The sequence below is a fragment of the Physcomitrium patens genome, chromosome 19 (genome assembly GCF_059467195.1).
Source record: "Physcomitrium patens ecotype Gransden chromosome 19, ASM5946719v1, whole genome shotgun sequence".
NCBI lineage: Eukaryota > Viridiplantae > Streptophyta > Bryopsida > Funariales > Funariaceae > Physcomitrium > Physcomitrium patens.
In genome coordinates, this window is record NC_143428.1 from 3,459,169 (window position 1) to 3,478,289 (window position 19,121).

Genomic DNA, 19,121 nt, shown 5'->3' on the forward strand with positions numbered 1-19,121 from the left:
AATCCCAGTACTAGAAACTTCCATGGTTCTAGATATCTATATAATTATCTTATCTATATCCTATTACAATTAATCTCTTTTTATTAATGTCGAACGTCTTCGTTTTGCTCTTGATGGTGATTTTGAATTATCTCTTGATAATAGGTGAGATTTTGTGTAGGTTCCCATATTGCATTATAAATGGAATAATCTTTTTAAAAAATCTTATACTAAAGTTGTGGACGTCTACTACCATGACAAAAGTAGTGATGCTCCAAAATGTTGTCCACTTCATATTCTTGTTGGTCATCAAACTACAACTAGTTGTGGTGGTGGTTGATGTTGATTTGGAAAGTACTTTGGCTTGGTATGAAATTCCTTCAGTTGTGAAACATGAAAGACTAGATGGACCCAAATATGTGATGAAAGCTCAAGGTGGTATGCAACATTAGAAATCATTATAAAAATACAGAAAGGTTCAAGCCATCGAGGTGCTAGTTTACAAATTTGGATTAATGTAGCAAGTGGCAAGTTGGCATTGGAGAGTAACACTTGATCATCCTTCCAAAAGGTCTTGTATTGTCGATGGTTATCTCTATACTACTTTTATTGATTATGTATAGTAAGGAGGCAGTGTCGTGCCTCTTATAAGGCCGTTGTAAGCTATTATATAAATTTCTCGATTGTCAAGTTATTGGTATCCATAGGATGATGGAAAGTTATTAGCATAATTAAATATTGACCAGTATTAAAGAAAAATGGTGAATGGTTAGTACTTGCTTGAATACTATCATTATAAGCAAACTTCAAGGGTGTCAAGTATTCATCACAATTATTATGATGAACCACCACAAATATATGCAGCATATCTTCCAGTGTCCAATTTGTATACTTTATTTATCTATCTATTTGGAGATGGATGACTATAGATATGACAAATCGTGTACCTAATAGCTTAAACAAGGCTTGCCAAAAACTTCTCGTGAAGCATGGATCCCAATTTGAAATGATGACATGAGGTAATCCATAGTAACAAAAGATGGTATCAAAGTAGACTCGTACAAGCATTGGAGCAATAATATCCAAGTGCATCACGCCCAAGTGAAGTTGCTTTGAGAGTTGATCCACAAAGACGGCAACCATGGTATGATTATGAAGCATCTACAATAAATGCATGATGAGATTTATAATCACTTGCTTCCAACATGTTACAGGTAGTAGAATTGGCTACAATAATCCAAAAGACATTGTGTTGCATGCTTTAATATGTTGACATGACTCTTAAGAGCATAAAAAGGCTCAAACATCATAATTCAAACTTGCCTAAAATCATATCATTGAGATTTGTTTTAGGATCTTCTCTTATCCTAGATGTCAAGATATTGGGATGTCATGTTTCTTCTAAAGTATGAGTATTTGGAGTTTAGTATTTTTGGATACATAAATTTACTTCTTCAAATAGAACAAGCCTTCACTAAGAATGTAATTTTAAAATTGTATATTCTCCACCTTCAATCAATCGCTAATCATCTTAAAATAAGCATCTTGTTTCGTAGCTTCCTTCCATTTTGTCTCTTTGATTAAATCTAAAATGATACTACTAATAATAGATACTTTTTTCTTATCTTTCAATTTATTTTTCAAGTCTAGTCTCTATGATAAACTATGTAGCACAATATGTTGTCACCCTTGTTTGTATTCAAGTTCAATATTAAAAAGCTGCAACTATTTTTTCCAACAATGATGCTGCAATTTCATATTTTTGAGATGAAAATCATGTAACAAGGATTAATAGTCAGTTCAAACAACCACTACTTTTCCTAATAGATAGTATTGTCACACCTTTTTGGCATATATGATTGCTAATCACTCCCAATCATATGCAAAGTAATTGTGTTGTGCCCTTCTAAGCTTGCATAATTCATATGCCATAAGTTGAAGGCTCCTACTAAAGTCTTGTTGAAGAACCATTCCAATATCAAAGTCAGAAGCATCAATGTTAAGCATATAAGGGAGATTTGGATCATATGATTGCAATATTGAAGCAGTGTTGAGTGCCTCTTTCAACTTATCAAAGGTATTTTATAATTCCAGTTTCCATTCAAATGGGGCACCTTTCTCTAATAGATTTTTTTAATGAGGTAGCAATGTGAGAAAATTGCCAAATAAATTGGCAATAATATTCAATAAGGCCTAAAAATGAGTAAAATTTAGAAGCATTCTTAGAAGTTGGCCAATCTTTTACTGCATTTATCTTAGCTTGTTCCATATGTATACCTTTGGAGGACACGACATGTCCCAAAAAAGTGACTTTCAACTTCCTAAGTTCATATTTTGATTGCTTACAATAAAAGTGATTATCTTATAGCTAATGTAGCTCCTTTTATAGGTGTTGCTTATGCTCTTCAAGATATGAGGATATTATCAATGAAAATAATTACATAATTCTCCAAAAAGTCTCAAAATAATCTGTTCATGTGATTCATAAAAGAAGTGAGGCCAAAGGATAAAACCAGCCATTTGAAATGTCCTTAGCACATACAAAATGCCACCTTTTTTACATTCTCTCTTGCAATAGGTATTTGCCAATAGCCACTCTAAAGATCCAATTTATTAAAGATACTTGCATCTCAAAATTGGTCAAAAAGATCATCTATACATGAAAGTGGATATTGATTTTAAACAGTCTGCTTATTGAAACCTCAATAGTCAATGCAAAGGTAAAGTCTACCATCTTTCTTAGATGCAAAGTATACAGATACTTCCCATGGTAATGTGCTTTCTTGAATAAGACCTTTTTCTTAGAGTTCGTCCAATATCTTCCACAGTTCTTTAAGCCATTTGGTAATTTTAGTTGAGATGTAATTTTCTATAGAATTGCAATCTACAAGCACTCGACATGGTTGTCATTTTAGTAATTCCATTAGATGCATCAATTGACTCTTTTTATAGTTATTTGAGGCTATGCCATTTATTTCTTAAAGACAATAGCTACCTCTTCTATTAATCCATGGCACCTTTACTAAGAAGTTCCATTTTTCTATTGTGACTCATTATCAGCTTGATGAGATTCAAGACTATGAACTTGCCTTGTCTTGTTGGTACTTGCACTTTGACATTTTGGACAACCTTTGATTTAATGGCTTGACTTTTGACAATAGAAATACAATCTTTTTTGTACCAATATTTGTCGTCTTTGTAGTGTCAATGATCCTTGTAAGGCATCAATCTCCATTAGTATTGGTTGTTGTACCGTAATATTAGATAGCGACATAAAACTTTGTACTATAGGTCATGTTCCATGATTTTTGAAATCTATAGCATCGACCTTCTCTACAATCCAAATTGCCTCTTCAAATGTTTGTAGATTCCTTAGTTCCACCTCTTGCTGGACTCCAAGTTTCAAATCTTGTAGAAATTGATTTATCATCTCTGCCTCCAAAATATTGCTAATTTAGAGATATAAGAAATTAAATCGGGAGACATAATTTTATACCGACCTAACTTCTATAAGATTTGTTAAGTGATTGCATGCTATCTTCTCTGCATTGGATCAAAATTGATTCCTAAACTCGGTCTCAAACTCCTTTCAGTCACAAAATCCACCTTGAGCTTCATAACTTGAACTCGATGTTGCTACCAAATAATTATCGCGTCTCTCAAATAACTAGCTACATATATAATTCCTTTAGCAGTATTTGCCCCAGATAGTTTGAAGTATTGTTGCATATTAAAGAACCATTGAAATATATCTTCTTGTCTTGAAGTTTCAGAGTATGTATTAGGCTTATTGAATTTCAATCTAGTAGATGTCGATTCTCTTATCCTCGAGGCTTCTATTTGCCCTTACAAAGTAACTATTTAGCCTAAGAGATGTTATATTTGAACCTCTATGTGGGATTGCTCTACCATATCTTTCATATTGTGATTTTTTCATTGGACTCCATTATTGTAATATCTCTTCACCTTTCAATTGATTTTTTAAAAGTAGCTCGTAGTACCCTCAATAAAATTTCCAATATGACCACAATAACTGTCCTTAGACTAAATGTTGACTATTGACATGCTACCAAAGATAAATAGTCTAACATTCACTTTAGTACTAATGAAACATGACTAGGCTATCTCAAAAACCTAAGTTTCTTCTAATCTATAATAATACAAGGTCTCATCACAATATTGGACAAAACAAACTAGAACAAAATTGAATAAAATTAAATAGAATAGGACATGAAAGAAAAAATTGAGCAAACAGAAACAAAATAAAACAGATTTGAATAGAAAGATGCAGAACCAAACTTTACTAAGAGAAAGGGCCCGAAGCTATATCTGACCAGATGTTTCAAAAGGCCTTGGCCAATCCTATTTATACCTTATCCTATCACCTTGAACTTTCTATAATGTTCTTAGGTGGTAGATCCTACCTAGATGATTGCCTTAAATTCCTTTTTTAGAAAGTTCCATGGTTGATTCTACCTAGATAATTGCCTTAAGTCTTTTCTAAAAGATTCTATGGTAGACCCTATCTAAATAACCATTCTAAATCCTTTTTAGGATATTCTACAATAGGTCCTATATGGTCCAATAACCTAACTCCAATATTAAAAATTTCCATGGTTCTAATTATCTATACAATTATCTTATTTATACCTTGTTTTAACATACATTGTCGTGTTGTAACACGAGTATACCGTGAAAATATAAAGAAAGGGGACTTTTATTAATGTTCAGTTACCTCGAATATTGGGAGCAACGACCAACTCCAGTGCAAATACTGAGTGGCGAGGTTCAGTCACCCCGTTACAGTCAGCCGGGGCATACTGAAATGCTCCGTTCGATTCCAATAACGGAAGTCAGCAGGAAGAAAAAGGACCAATTCACACGATGGGTGAGCTTGGTTCGAAGAGCCAATTGGATCCAATTTCAAGAATCTAATCTGGGTCCTCTTACCCAATATGAGACCTGAATTGGTCGGGCAACCCAATGCAGTCTAATTATGGGAAAATCCAGGTCTTACTACAGGCCTCAGCCAATCTGAAGCGAAGGACCAATTTGATCCAATTTCGGGAACATCCGGGTCTTACTACTGGACTCTTAGCCAATATGAGACCTGAATTGGTCGGGCGACTCAATGTGGTCCCGATTACGGGGTTTCGATTCTGTTTCAGGCTGTCCTGTTCTCTGTGTCGTTTCAGGGAACGTTGTTTTCGGTAAAAAGATCTCTTAAAGGTAAAAATGGAGGAGAAAGATCTGACGGCGAGAGCCAATTTCAGATCCAAGCTCTGACGGTGGGAGCCAATTCCGGATCCAAGACGGAAGATTGAAGAAATTCAGAGGATAAGGTTAGGAGAGAGAATAAGTTTTGGAGGAGTTTTTTTTGAAGAATCAGAGAGCTAGCTTCATGCTTCGGGCGGGGAAAAAAGATAGAGAATTGGGTTTTTTTTCTTCATAGGGTTTTGGGAAGACTGAGGCAATCGTTGCTGAAGTCAGTGTTGTAATGGTGAATCGAGATTTTTAATGAAGTGGGTTTGATTACTCTTGACTGTTTTGTGAAATCGAGTTGCGTCTGTGATGAAGAGTTAAAAGGGTGTCTATAGGATTGAGTATGTGGAGTGAATGAAATTTATTGGGTTAATCTAACAAGACAGTCAGTGGATACAAGATCGTGAGTATAAAGCGGTATCGAAGATTAGCAGTTTGGATTGTTTAGGGTTCTCTGTAACATCTAGAGACCTACCGACTGGGGCAAAAAGGACTTCGACAAGCAGTCGAAGGGCATCCGTATAGATTTACGGTGTATTTTTGCAGTTGTTTGTATTCCAACAGTCAAAAATCGATAAACTGCTTGAATATTGGCGAATCTCCATACTACCTTCTACAGCCAGACGCTCGACGCGTTCTCGAGCAGGAAAGCACGTAATACGACAACGTGAGAATCAACAAAAAGTCTAGTTAATGCACTTCAAAAGATACAAGAGTCTTATCAATACTATTCTTAAAAATCTAAACCTATTTTTAAATGACTTTTCATAGAGCTACTATTAAATGTTGTATATAATAAAAAAAGTAGATATGAAATTGATGCTCCTTGTAGAACTTAGAGTTAGAAGAAGAGGTGATGTTACAGACATCCAACAAGAAGATTTTAGAAATATTCTATTAGATTTTAAAATATTTCATAAAATTTTTAGAAGCTTCTAAAAGATTCTTAAAATATTCTAAAAGATTTTAAAAAGTTCTAAGAAGAAAACTAAAAAATTATTTAAGAAGCTTCTTAAGTTTTTTATTTTATTTTATTTTATTTTATATATATATATATATATATATATAAGCAACATGGAAACTTTTTAAGAAGCTTTCTAATACCTAATATATATTGGAGTTGAGGCTAAGAGAATCCTCAGTCTTAACAATATATCTTTTAGAATTCTAACTTACTTCTCTTGGTATTGATCTTATACTCATCTAGTTTAATTAAGTTCTTATTAGCTTTCTTATTGAAATTCTTTTGTTTAACTTCTTGTTTGATCTCATGTATAGTATATCTATAATAATATATACAAATATGACCATTTTTTACAACTTTATTATAAAATCATATAATATTTTGGAAGTATAACATAATTTTTTTTAAAGATTAATTTTTTTTAGAGATTTTTAAATAAATTACTTTTTTATAATAAAATTTAGATATTAAAATTAATTTATCCTTGTATATGGAAAGCTTATTTATAAGCTGTAATTCTTAATTGACCTTCACATTAATGAGAATATATATATAATTTAGAAATAGAAAATTGGATTCGACTTAATCAAGTGTACCATATAGTGTCATGGACATAAATCTTGAAGAACCAAAAAACTCAATATACTCTTATGTAATTCAAAAAGAATAGATATTCAATAAAACTTAATATAGTATTAAAATTATAATAGTTATTGCCAAAAATAAGAAGACTAAAAAGTCTTAAAATAAGATTAGAGACTAAAAAGGCATTGATAAGAGTTAAAAAGGCTTCATTCTTCCCTCCACATATATTATCAATTACAAGCTATGTAGTGGAATCCTTTAAGACTTCCAATATGAGTCTAATTTATAAGACATGTGTCTTAACTTGCAAGGCAAGTTTCTTACATGCATGCCACATCGTTAGCTTGTACTACAAACTATCTACATGTAAAATATATGGCTTACTTATTGGCTAAGTTTTTAACCTATCAATCAACTATAAATATGTATAAAATCAAATATGTTGTGATGTAGTAATATGACTATATGGTAAAAAATAAAAATATGAATGTTATTATAGAAGAGCCTAGTAGGAATATGTGATAGAAAAATAAGAATAAATGATAGGAAGATAATAAAAAGTTTAGTTTTAATATTGTCTTTTAGAGAAAGAGCTTCTATTTGCTTTGTAGAGACATAAATTCTTCAAATCAAAATAAATGAGATAATTAATTAATATAAACATGTTTAAGAGGGAGTTATTAATAGATTCAAGTAAAAATTACCTCAAATTATCAAATATTGATATCCAAAGAGGACTAGTTATTAACCTAGGTTGAAATCAGAGCTCAAGGCACAAAAATATTTACCTATGGAAACTTTGGGATTATTTAGTAGATTGAAGAATGGAATTTGAGAAAAAAACTTCCAAAGAGATTTTTGAGCATTAATTTTGTATCAATTGAATTAATATTCAATTTATGGGATATTTTTAAAGTTATTGATTTTCTTGGTTGGATTAGATTTTTGAACAATAAAATTATGTTTACAAAATTGAAGATTTTTTAAATTTTGTAGTATGTATATAGAAGAATTTTAGGTAACATTTTGATGTTCTAGTTTTTAATTTGTGTGAAAATTTTGATGTGAATCAAATAGGTAGATTGAAGTGTATAAAGGATTTTGTGGATTGAGGACTTCAAAATTGAATTTGAAGGTCAATAAATATTTTTAAGATCTTTAGCAATCTATTAGTTGGATCAAAGTGAATTTTTTTTATATAGAGACTAGACTTAATTTTCAATAGTTTAGATATCTCTTGGAGGCAATTCAATGGTTCAAGAAGGAAATATTGGTATTGGAAGTTCAACGTTTAGATTGGAATAGGAAGCTAGCCAATACGTGAGCAGAATTTAGATTTGATCTACTTCAAATTTCATGTGCTTGTTGTCAACTTAGTTTTTGAAAGGTGTGTAAAATCTTAAGCAAGATCAATAATATAATTGATAGCTATTGAGGTTCTAAACTGCCCCAAAGTTAAGTTAATTTGATTAGGATTTAGTTCAAGGTTTAAAAATTGAATAGGATTTAGGATTTAATTAGTTTTGACTTAGGATTTAAGTAAGGACTATTAGGATTTTAACCAGGATTAAAATAAGATTTGATTGGAATATATATAAGATATATTTTGGATTTTATTTTAATACTTCTTTTGAATTTCTTTAGGATTTTTTCATGCTTCTTTTATTATTTCTTTGAGGTTTCTTTGGATTTGATTGAAGCTTGATTAACATTGTTAAGGTTTAATTGGAATTATTTAGAATTCTATTAGAATTAGAATCTTATTATTGCAATTTTCCTTCTACCTTCTACAATTAGATACTCGGTGCATTTTCAAGCAAGGCTTCACATAATATGACAATGCATCTATGAAGCTTTTAAGAAGCTTTGTCACAAGATAATATCAAATCTACTTATATTTACTTTTTATGTAGTACTTATCATCTAGTTAAATGTGTATATCTGTGATTTATAATTTTATTCATACTTAGAAGTTCAATATGAAGATGAATACTTATTTATTATAAGAATATCAATTGATATTGTTAGTGAAGTAGGTCATAATTCTAATAAATTTAATCTTTTTGAAGGTTCTTTAAGTAAAAAACTCACTCTCAATTACAACTGGTTATGTCTAACTTCCAAATTAGAAATACAAGTAAATAAAACAACTTAAATGACAAATAGCTAGAATAACTAAAAGAACATCAATATGATTTCAATGTCAAATCATAAATAGTATTCTTCTTGGATACAATGATGTTACTTTTGTTGATGAAATAGAAGATCAAAAGTCTAATAGTGGTTATGAGTTCCTGCTAAGTAAAGCTGCAATAAGTTGGAAGAGTAAAAAAACAAAACAATAGATCACTTTCTAGTATTAAATCTAAGTATATGGCCTCTTCTAGTGATCTAAGAAAGTTCATTTGGCTCTAAAGTCTATTTGAGGATTTTCACCATACACAAGAATAATCCACTATTATTTATTATAATAATTAGGATGGAATTGCTTTGAATAGAGAATTTATTCTTTTTAAATTAAACAAACATATTGAAGTGAAGTATCACCATATTAGAAGTTGAGAAGGTATTTTTGTTAATATTGAATTTATTAGTACTAATAAAATAATAGCTGACATTCTAATAAAAGTTTTTTTTGAAGTGAAGTAACAACTCTTCTCTTTACATATGGATTTGCAATTGAATTGATCGTTTTTAGTAGAAGTATAAAAGTTTAATCATTATAGTCAATCTTTCTTTATATATAGGATGCTCACTTATGAGCTGTACTTCTTAATCTAGCTTCATATTGATGAGAACATGTATATGGTCTATAAATAAGAGATTGGATTTGACTTGACAATTTTTACCACATGGATTTATTTGTACTTAGAAGTGTATGTTATTCCTAATCCTAATTTATAAGAAAACATATATATGCTAATGAATGCTTAAATGAGAACTATCTTTTTTACAACAATCAATGTGTACACTCTTAAATGACTTTGACCAAGATATTAGATTGTAACTCTAAGTTGTTGTGTATACTTAAACTTCTAATTTGGGAGTCAAACTAATTCTTTTCTATGTGAGTTGATCATAATTTATGATCTAAAAATTGAATAAGTTGAACATATAGTCCAAAGAAGAATTGATTATCACGTAGTATATTAACCAATGTCATTTAGAAGAGAGTTGAGTCAAAGTGAATACCTATTTTTTGTAACAAAGTCAAAAGTCTACTAATACTAGTAGTGTAATTGGTGATAAATCTAATGACTTTAATCCTTTTTAGTCTTAACAAATGAGAAATTCAATTCTATTATGTTTAAATTGCATACCAAAAAACCAAAACATTCTGCAAGTAATTCCTTAAAGTATTAATTTAAATTTTTTGTTTGCAAAAGCTTTGTACATTTTAAGTATTCCAGACTAAAACAATAGATAAAATTCATTTATGGTTTATTCTTTTGACATCAAATCTTACATATTATAAAAGAGAATGATGCACTTACAATACATGTCTCGAAAGGAAATTGGACATATAAAGTTATACGAGTTATTCCCATTTAACTTGAGTAGAGAAACTGCGCATCAGAACAGACCGTGACAGGCCAAGAATATTGAACTCTGGTGAGAGCAATAAGAATGGAGAATAAGCTACTTTGCCAGACACAAAAGAGACGAGCCTTGTCTCTTCACCACAGAAACTGCATATTCATGCATGCTAATGTTTCTTCTTCTTCTTCTTCATCCACTTATGATTTACTTGGTTTCCGGATGAGACAAGCTGCCACTAAAGGTTGAATAACCGACAGAAAACGGAAAAATAAAAAAGAAAAACGCGGATAATTTCGCCTCGGATAGGGGGTTTCTCACTCCCAATAGAGTCCAAAACCGATTTCTTTGGGGTCCTTGTCTGTCATCCACGGTGACCTGCATGTCAAGGTGCAATTTTTCTATTAAAAATGAAAGAAAGAAAGAAAGAAAGAAAGAAAGAAAGAAAGATAGCCAGACAGACAGAAACATCGTCGTGAAACGAACTGCTGCGAGAAGAGAGTGATTTGAGGTGAGAATTGGTGAGAAAGTTGAGTATGCTAGAGCTCTCCATGATCAGTTCCTTACATTGCAATGGAAAAAGCACAAAAAACAAAAAAATCATTGCGTATTCTGAGCTTGACACACGGATATGGTATGATGGTGAACGCAAGATGAAAAAACACGACGACGTACTTGTTCATGACGAAGTTCAAGGTGCCTTCGGCTGCCCGCTCCAGCAACTTCGGTCTCGCTGATTCGGCTATACCTCCCTCCTACAGTTCACAGACGCTACAATCTTTAAAAGCTTGTATCTCATTCCATGTTTTTGAAAAGAAGCTAGCCAAGCAGATATCCATCAACAGCAGACACGATAATTGAAACCGTTAAATAAATTATGGGTGGTTTACCTCCTCTGGAAACCACACACCAGGTTGCGTTGCACCTTCCAGCAATGCTCTGACGAATGCAGCTACCGACATGCCAACGCTTCTGCATGGCATGAAAGCTGAGAGCATTACTATCTTGCAGGCGCATCACCAAGATTCCAAATAGTGTTGCAGATCTTAGGAAAAAAAAGAATGCTGTGTGAGGGCGTTTTGAAGAGCTTACACAGAAAGCATTTTGTGGCTAAATATACCGATTGCTTTTTTCCCATTCTCACCCTCGTAGTCAACCTGCGAGTTCAAGCCGATTCAAATTAAGCTGCAATGCTTGACACATGCGCACACACTCACACGGAAAAAGAGAGAGTCTTTGAGGCAAGAGCCAACGAAGAAGCCACTATTGTTGACGACTAGAATGACAGCAATGAAATGTCTGGAGAAACAGACCCGCATGGAAACTTTCTCTCCTGCAAAGCCATCCACTGCCCGCACTGCAATGTCCGACAACTGCACTAACCCCTGTACCTTCTGCTGATCTTGCAAGATGTCCTGCATACATATAAAAGGAGTAAGTGATCGAGCTTACAAAAATATTAGGTAGCAAGTCCTGGTTCTGCTGGAGAGGGAAAAGGTTGAATCTAGTCTTCTTCTCGATTTGAAGCAGTAGAGGGATTAAAGTACCTTAGGTACCAATGAAGCAACAAGGCCCATCGCAATGTTCCAAATTTGGGGATATGTTCCAAACCGGGCACTCACGCTTGGAACCTTCAGTACTTCGTGTGTACTTCTCACCTCTGGAAGATTCCTGTATTCATTAAACAGAAATCGTTTACTCTTTCAGAAACGTGCCAAGAATACGGCACATCAGAACATCCACAACCTTCAAAACTCTTCTGCACATCCTCAGTCGATCATGAAGTCCAGAAACCTGCTTTCACCTACAGCTGGTTCTTCAGGTTGAATAACACAAAGTCTATATGTTTGCACTGCAGCAATCACTTCTCTGTAATTAACAGGCGAAACCTAAACTTCAGAGAGATGTTAGATACATTCCCCCACCTGGATTTGCAGACTTGCACATCTACGGTGATAGACAAAACTAATCAAATGGAGGGAACCACGTACAAGAGATACACAGGCTTTTTACCGATCCCTCTTCCGAAGTCCACGTCTCTTCGGGCACTGTAAGCTTTCATCTTCTGCATTTTACCTGGGGAAACACCCAAGTTGGATACACACTCTTGACTTCATTCACAATCCTTTAACAAATTTTCAAAATCAACATAAAGATTATGAGGTTTTTAAAATCTGTAAGCAACGGCAACCTTACCGTCCACGTAGACTATAGCCTCCTCTCCCAATAATAGAAAACTGGTAGCAAGAATGGTCGGTCCAGCGCCACCCGACCCTGCTGTGTAATATGAATACCTGAACACGTTTGTCAGAACAATGCAGCAAATACTAGCAACGGGGTATCTGAGGTTCTTCTAAGTACAAGTGTCCTTACATTCTAATGCTTAATAATTATTCACAACAAACTCACGAATCCTGATGGATTCTGGAACCTCAACAATATGTCGGTTGAAAGAGATCTTACCGGATTCGTTTGGCTTTACCATTCAAGCGCACCAGTTCTGCAGCCATAACTGCACAATCCAGCCGATAGTATCAGTGCGTGAAACTAATCGAACTCTTGCATCTCGTTTTCAGAATAAAAAAATAAAAAATAAAAATAAAAATAAAAGTCTACTAAAAAGACTAACCATGGATCGGACATGAAAATGAATTTAAAGGACCCACTGTTACTGATTCCCGGGTAGATTCCACCAGTTGTGATGGCTGGAATCCCTGCCGCTACAGCTCTGTCGTGGTAGGCTTTGGCACGCATCGAATAGTCTTGGTCGTCGCACACGTCAATGTATGCTGTCTGAACAACCATGCGAATATATCCCATGTTGCACTCAGACACGTTTTTACAAGTAATAATCACATCGGTTGAAGTGTATACCACCATACAAAAAGGATCAAAAGAAGGCGAGAGCGAGAGAGCGAGAGAGAGAGAGACTGACTTTGGTATCTATCGCTGCCTCCAACACTGCACACTCCACTCGTCGCTGGAAGGGGCCTGCTGCGTGCACCACCAAATCTACGCCATCTATGGCTGCTCTTACTGCTGATGCATCTTCAAGATTGAAAGCCGAAAATTCCACACTGCCACCCAATTCTCGTGCAAGCGCTTCTCCTTTCTCCCTGAAGGCCACATCATTAATGACTTGATAACACACTGAAATTGTGTTTGTTCACGGTATGTACCAAGCTGATAAGTGAGAAGAAATTGAATGTGAAGTGCATAAGAGGTTGAATTTTCTCGCGGTTGTAAAGGTGTTGCAGCAAAAGAACTTGATGAGTGTTGTATGAAATCTGGAGCGGTTGGTGGTACCTGTTGCGGCCGCCAACAATTAGATGTAGGTCGCCACCTTTCGCCAATGCACGAAGTGTCGAAGCTCCAACTCGTCCAGTTCCGCCCATTACAAGCACTTTCTTCTTCTGACCGCCCGCCTCTTCACCCGCCTCTGATCCCTTTGCATGACACACTAGCCGTGTTCCTGCGAGAGTTGACGAAACGGCGTAGGCAAATAATTCACGGAAAGTGATCGATTTTTCTTGTAAACCATATATTCGTTTTTGTGTCTGTGTCGTGAAGAAGAGTCTCACCAGTGCGTTGTGCAAAGCGTTGATTTCGTCTCTGGGTGGAATTGACATTCCACTTATTCAGCTCAATATTACACTGCAATACATGGCAAAGCAGGTGTCAGGCCTAAATTTCTCTTCGGGCTGCTCGATGCTAACCCCTAGAACTTGAGGCACGTTGCCGTAGTCTAAAATTCCGAACCAGACGCTAGGAGCGGAAGGGATTACCGGTTCAAAAGCTAACCACCACCTCGCCAGCTGGGTTGTCGTCGCCATTGCCCCGCCCACCTTCAATCTTCTCCTTGCACGTATGGCTTCGTTTACTTCATTAATGCTTCCGCCCCCTACTCACAACCCATCAACTGTTAGAATTGAACCACCCTACATTGGAATTGCTCTCAATCAATCAATCAATCGACCGATTTCTCAACTCCTCACTCGAAGCTAAGTCCAAAGAGTAGCTCAACGTTCCCACAGCAATCCAGCACCCATTCAAATTAATTCGTCACCATAGCTTATTACCTATACAGCCTTGCTATCTGTTCCCTCAATCCTCTTCTGCTCTTGCGATCTTTAGTGTCACGCGAATATTCTCTCTCTTGCGTAGTGCAGATAGCAGTAGCACTGCTCAGCAAGTATACTTTCTGCACGATCCCTTCAACTGGTGCAAGTGTTCACTCTTACTCCAGAAACATCGAAGAAGCAACGGTGTCGTGGACTCACTAAACCGTGAAACACATTGTGTGTCCTCAATCGTTACACGAAAACCCACACTTCGCATCGCTCTCTCGCAGAAGGGTGCACTTTTGGATGCCACTTATCCAGAACGCTCCTCCTGTTGTCGTCCGTGAGTTGGTTTCTTTCGTCCCAGTTCGTCCATTCCTCGATTGTTCCTTGTCAACCTCGTTCGACGGTGGCGCTCGTCGAATTATCCAAGTGGATGACAACAGACAACGCCTCAACTCAGGGTCTCTGGCGGCAAAACAAACTCTCAAAATTCTGCCAGACGAAAGTAAAGCATTCATAGCAATGCCCTGGTGCATTCAACGTGCTATTTTTTTAAAATTAGTTCCCAAATTTTTTCATAGCTCAGCAGTGTCTTGCCACATGGTGCACTCGCACAGGCTTAGAGGTGTGTGCTGCCTGGTTGTAGTCTCCCTTAGAGGTGCATCAAATTGATAGCTGTGTGACCCATAACACATTCACTCAAAGCTCGAATATTTTCTAACGAATCTGACTTCGAAATAAGTTCTTCCGACCCTCCAGAAACATGATTTGGAACACGAGAATTTCAAAGGCTGAGATTGTGCAAGCATTTAGATCCATGCTATAAAATCCCTTAATGTGAACCAAGCTGGTTGTGCCTGAAGGTTATGTGAGCAACCCCTCGAAATCTAACAAAAATCTGGTGTACACTTTAGTCATCATGCAGAATCTGTGGATAGGTGCCATATAAAACTGTCAGCTTACAGAAAAAGTTTTCGAGAAAACCCCCCTGGTTGCTTTAGTCACTCTCAATAGTAGGGCAGTGCTTGTTTTAAGAAGAGAATACCATCCACTCTTACAATGTGTGCTTAAGCTGTTGCATGATAAGAATCACATAATTTCTCACAGCTGTCCAAGCATTCATGGCCGAATCGACCACACTTGGCCATGGATATATTACAATCGTGACATTGCACAAATTATATATAGCTCGAGTCTCAGTCAGATTTCTCCGAATCTGGCTCCAGTTTCCTATTGACCAAGTAAATAGACAAAAGAGTCACGCTAGCTCCCGCAAGCTGTATTCCATTTAGTTTCTCATCCAATAACAAGTACCTGCAGAAACAAGTCGGCGATCAGAAAATTTTAAAAAATAAAGATCATAAGATTTGCTGGTATAATGAGAAGAGCATCATTTCAATAAGCTATAGTAACCCATTCTTAAAAGAAAGAAACACATCTAGCGTTACCCAAAGAAAGCGGCGAACATCGGAGTGAGAAACGTCAGAGAGCTCAATTTGGTCAGATTGCCTGCAAGAAAGAGGCGTATTCTCGTTAGCACAAGTACAGCCATCTGCAAACATGCTGGCGGAAGTCTAACTTGCTGCATTCAAAACCGGAAACTTCAATAAGCACTTCATGATTTGTGTAGATTTGCACCTTTTGTGGCATTATAAAAGAAAACACCATAACTAATAGCACTTCCAAAGACGGAAGTGTAGAAGAGCGCTGCCCAGTCACTTGCAGACAGGTCTTGTATGTGACCACTAATTGCAGGATCTTGCTGCCAAACAGACAATGCCAGCAATGGCAACCCTCCAAGAATCATATGCTGCCAGACCGAATCACATCATTAGATCTCTTGAAAATTCGTGTTGCAAGACAAAACTTTATGAAAATTCCTTCAAAACAATCGAGAGAGACGAGAAATGAAGATACAGAAAGCAGGTAAGGTCAGACAACTTACCCAGCCCGTGGCCATTATAGGATCTGAGAACTTGGAAACCCATCGCACCATCACAGTCCCCACAGCCATGCTTTGTGCTGCAAGGAGCATCCACCACTCTCCACTGTCCCAGATAGACCAGGTTCCTTCTGCAGGTTGCACAATAGAACTAGTCGACTGCACGACGTCTTGAGTCCCTCCTGGCTGAGGTATATTCTGCAACACTTCTAAAGGAACCTATACTTTCATATGAAAAAAATACGCACAAGTAAATAATTGTCCAGGATGGAACTGTTAACTAAAAATGATTTGATCTGTCACGACGAACCCTATCATGATCAACTCTTCACATCAAAAGTTACATGTAGATGATAATCAGATTCTGAACAGTCAAACTAGTATACACGAACAAATCGGCCAAACAACACAAGGATGTAGATTTGAAATATTAGCTTGAGAATGTACTTGAAGAATGATTTTCAAGGAGGGTGTTTACCTCCAATAGAACTAGCCCAACGACACCCAAACCTAGGCCTACTATAGCGATAGGTCCAAGAGTCTCTCCAAATAAGATAGAAGCTAGTATGGCTACTGTCAATGGCTGTGAGTCGATGATAACCTGCTCCATGTCAACACCAACCCAACCAGGAAATTTATGTCAATATGCCAATCTAAACTACACACATCATGCCACTTCATACTCGCAAAGGAACATCCCAACACTCAATTTCATTCTGCTAATTTGCGAACATTGCACTATGCAAGGACGTTCGTGATCACATTGTAGTAATGGAAACTCAACGTTGAACTAACAACATTCTGGAAGGCAATAATTAGAGCAAAAAAGTTAGAGACACATATCACAATCAATTCTATTGCAAGCATACCCGAATCAAGAGTGAAGACGCTGACACTGCACAGTATCAAAATATGTGTTGGTAAGAAAAGCTCACACTGCCAAGGCCAGCACTAGTTCGACGTAGCCCTTCTGTCAAAAAGCCCTGTTCCCAAATATCCCCTATGATGAGTTCGATAGCACCAGTTCCCAACTCATGACTGTTTGAACTGCGTCATTGCTTTACCATGAGAATTGACCAAATCAAATTACAAGAAGCCACTAGAATCCATCTGAATGGCTGGCTTACAACTAACTGTTGTGTACAGTGTTAACACAGAACTTATCTTTCTTTAGCCTGCACTTCGGTGCCTGCCCTCAAAGTCGAAGTCTAGAAACATTTTTCGGAAAGCCGATGGAAAACCACTCATGTAATCACATAACTCGGAAGTAACGAAACATTAAAAGGAGCGATACCTGGAAGCAAGTAGCATCGACGAGTCCAAACAACGCAATAGCAAACCAAGCAGATGAACCTGCTGGCATTTTCTTTCCTTTTGCACTGCTCATCAAAGCAAAAGGGATTTAATGCAATTGGAAGTACTTTTAGTCTATGGATAGGGTTCTCAAGGGCACCCTATTCAAAAAATAACTTCCTTGAAATCGTTCTGATTTGCTCAAGAAAAATACCTGGCAAATCCAATAACTAAAGCTCCAGCAGGAATTAGCCTTGTAGAGGCCACAAACATTGGCCCCGCCTTGGGCAGAATTCCCTTCATAGCCACCATGGCTGTGCCCCAGAAAAAGAAAGGCGATAACAACAGCAAAGTATCCAATACAGATTCTATCAAGCTCGATTCCGAATCGGTTTTCTCATTCTTAGTCTGTCTCGCGGTATTAGTTAATACTCTCTCAGGTCGCTTTCCCAGCGAATCAGCCCCATCCACCTCATTAAACGAAGTCACGCACTCCACATCCATAGCTGTTCCTATGCAGTTCATCTCCTCTTCTTCATCTGTACCAATGGTTGTCTCGTTGCCACTACTGGAGAGATCGCTTACAACAACCTTCTGCGACCCCTGATTATCATCTTTAGTTGCAAACATGGGCAATGTGGCGAATAGTTTGGGCTTGTAGGTATGGAAAGAGTGGCTCTGTGTTCTGTACAAGAAAAAAATCTCACTAGGCCCTTTGAGGCTGTATCGTCTTTGTCTCCGAATGCACCTCACATTACCATTCTCCAGCTCCAACCGTTTCTGAAAAAAATCATGACCCGATTGCCAGATTTCAGTTCAACCTCGCTAATTCTTAATCCCATCTCCTCGTCTTTTACCTGAGACACAACAACCCTCAAAAGCTCGAAAAACAACAGCAAACTACCACAGCCTACGATTGAGAAGTAGCAGCGTTGGGGACAAGAATATTCACCGGCCAAGAAGCTGACCAACATCTCGTCATCTGGGTTGCCATCGCCATTGCATCCACGCACTTACAAACCTGCATGCCCTTCACAGGCTGCCCTCTACACTCAACCGCAAGTGCACTTGCAAGGTTTCTTTTTATTTCCTCAATATTTCCGCGCCCTGCTCATCATACAGCACTCATAACTCTCAGACCTGAACCTTCTGATCATGGTTTCTCAACCAATTTCTACAGCGAAAATTCTCAACACCTGATCGATGCTTATTGCACGCGTCCAGCTCTACAATTTTACTCCGACCTCAGCTCTTGCCATTCTCCTCAACTTTGCCATAGGAAATCCAACCCAATTTTAACTCAATTTGAAAACCGACACCTACCTGCAGTGTGACACTTACTCGTTGGAAGCTAGAATTGCTCGATGGGGGTTGGTTCCTAATTGTTACGCGAAAGCCCACATCTCGCATCGCGTCCACGATTGAGACACACACGCTGCAATTTGCCACTTATCCAGAAAGCAACACTCCTCTTCGAGATTTCGTCGTTGGACGG

The 19,121-nt window shown here is 36.6% G+C and overlaps 2 protein-coding genes across 3 annotated transcripts; both read right to left on the reverse strand.

The window, feature by feature from the left end:
* Positions 1–10,305: 10,305 nt before the first annotated feature.
* Positions 10,306–14,885, reverse strand: LOC112295896 (uncharacterized). The gene is made up of 15 exons (XM_024547927.3): positions 14,407–14,885; positions 14,113–14,228; positions 13,909–13,981; positions 13,634–13,799; positions 13,263–13,443; positions 12,994–13,120; positions 12,791–12,839; positions 12,524–12,621; positions 12,319–12,403; positions 11,875–11,998; positions 11,641–11,742; positions 11,420–11,484; positions 11,218–11,299; positions 11,003–11,082; positions 10,306–10,705 (listed from the first exon to the last, which is right to left on the reverse strand). Exons 2-15 carry the CDS (start codon positions 14,158–14,160, stop codon positions 10,645–10,647), a joined length of 1,341 nt encoding a protein of 446 aa, XP_024403695.1. The 5' UTR covers positions 14,161–14,228; positions 14,407–14,885; the 3' UTR covers positions 10,306–10,644.
* A 573-nt stretch (positions 14,886–15,458) lies between these two features.
* On the reverse strand, positions 15,459–19,037 carry LOC112295895 (WAT1-related protein At3g02690, chloroplastic). 2 transcript variants are annotated; one of them, XM_024547925.3, is made up of 10 exons: positions 18,968–19,037; positions 18,579–18,733; positions 17,841–18,406; positions 17,628–17,712; positions 17,269–17,316; positions 16,812–16,934; positions 16,337–16,552; positions 16,030–16,201; positions 15,840–15,900; positions 15,459–15,705 (listed from the first exon to the last, which is right to left on the reverse strand). In XM_024547925.3, the coding sequence occupies exons 2-10, from the start codon at positions 18,651–18,653 to the stop codon at positions 15,588–15,590; spliced, it is 1,464 nt and encodes a 487-aa protein (XP_024403693.1). In that variant the 5' UTR covers positions 18,654–18,733; positions 18,968–19,037; the 3' UTR covers positions 15,459–15,587. The 2 variants fall into 2 exon arrangements, with proteins under 2 accessions (XP_024403693.1, XP_024403692.1); XM_024547924.3 differs by having other exon boundaries at positions 18,950–19,037.
* Between the last annotated feature and the right edge of the window lie 84 nt (positions 19,038–19,121).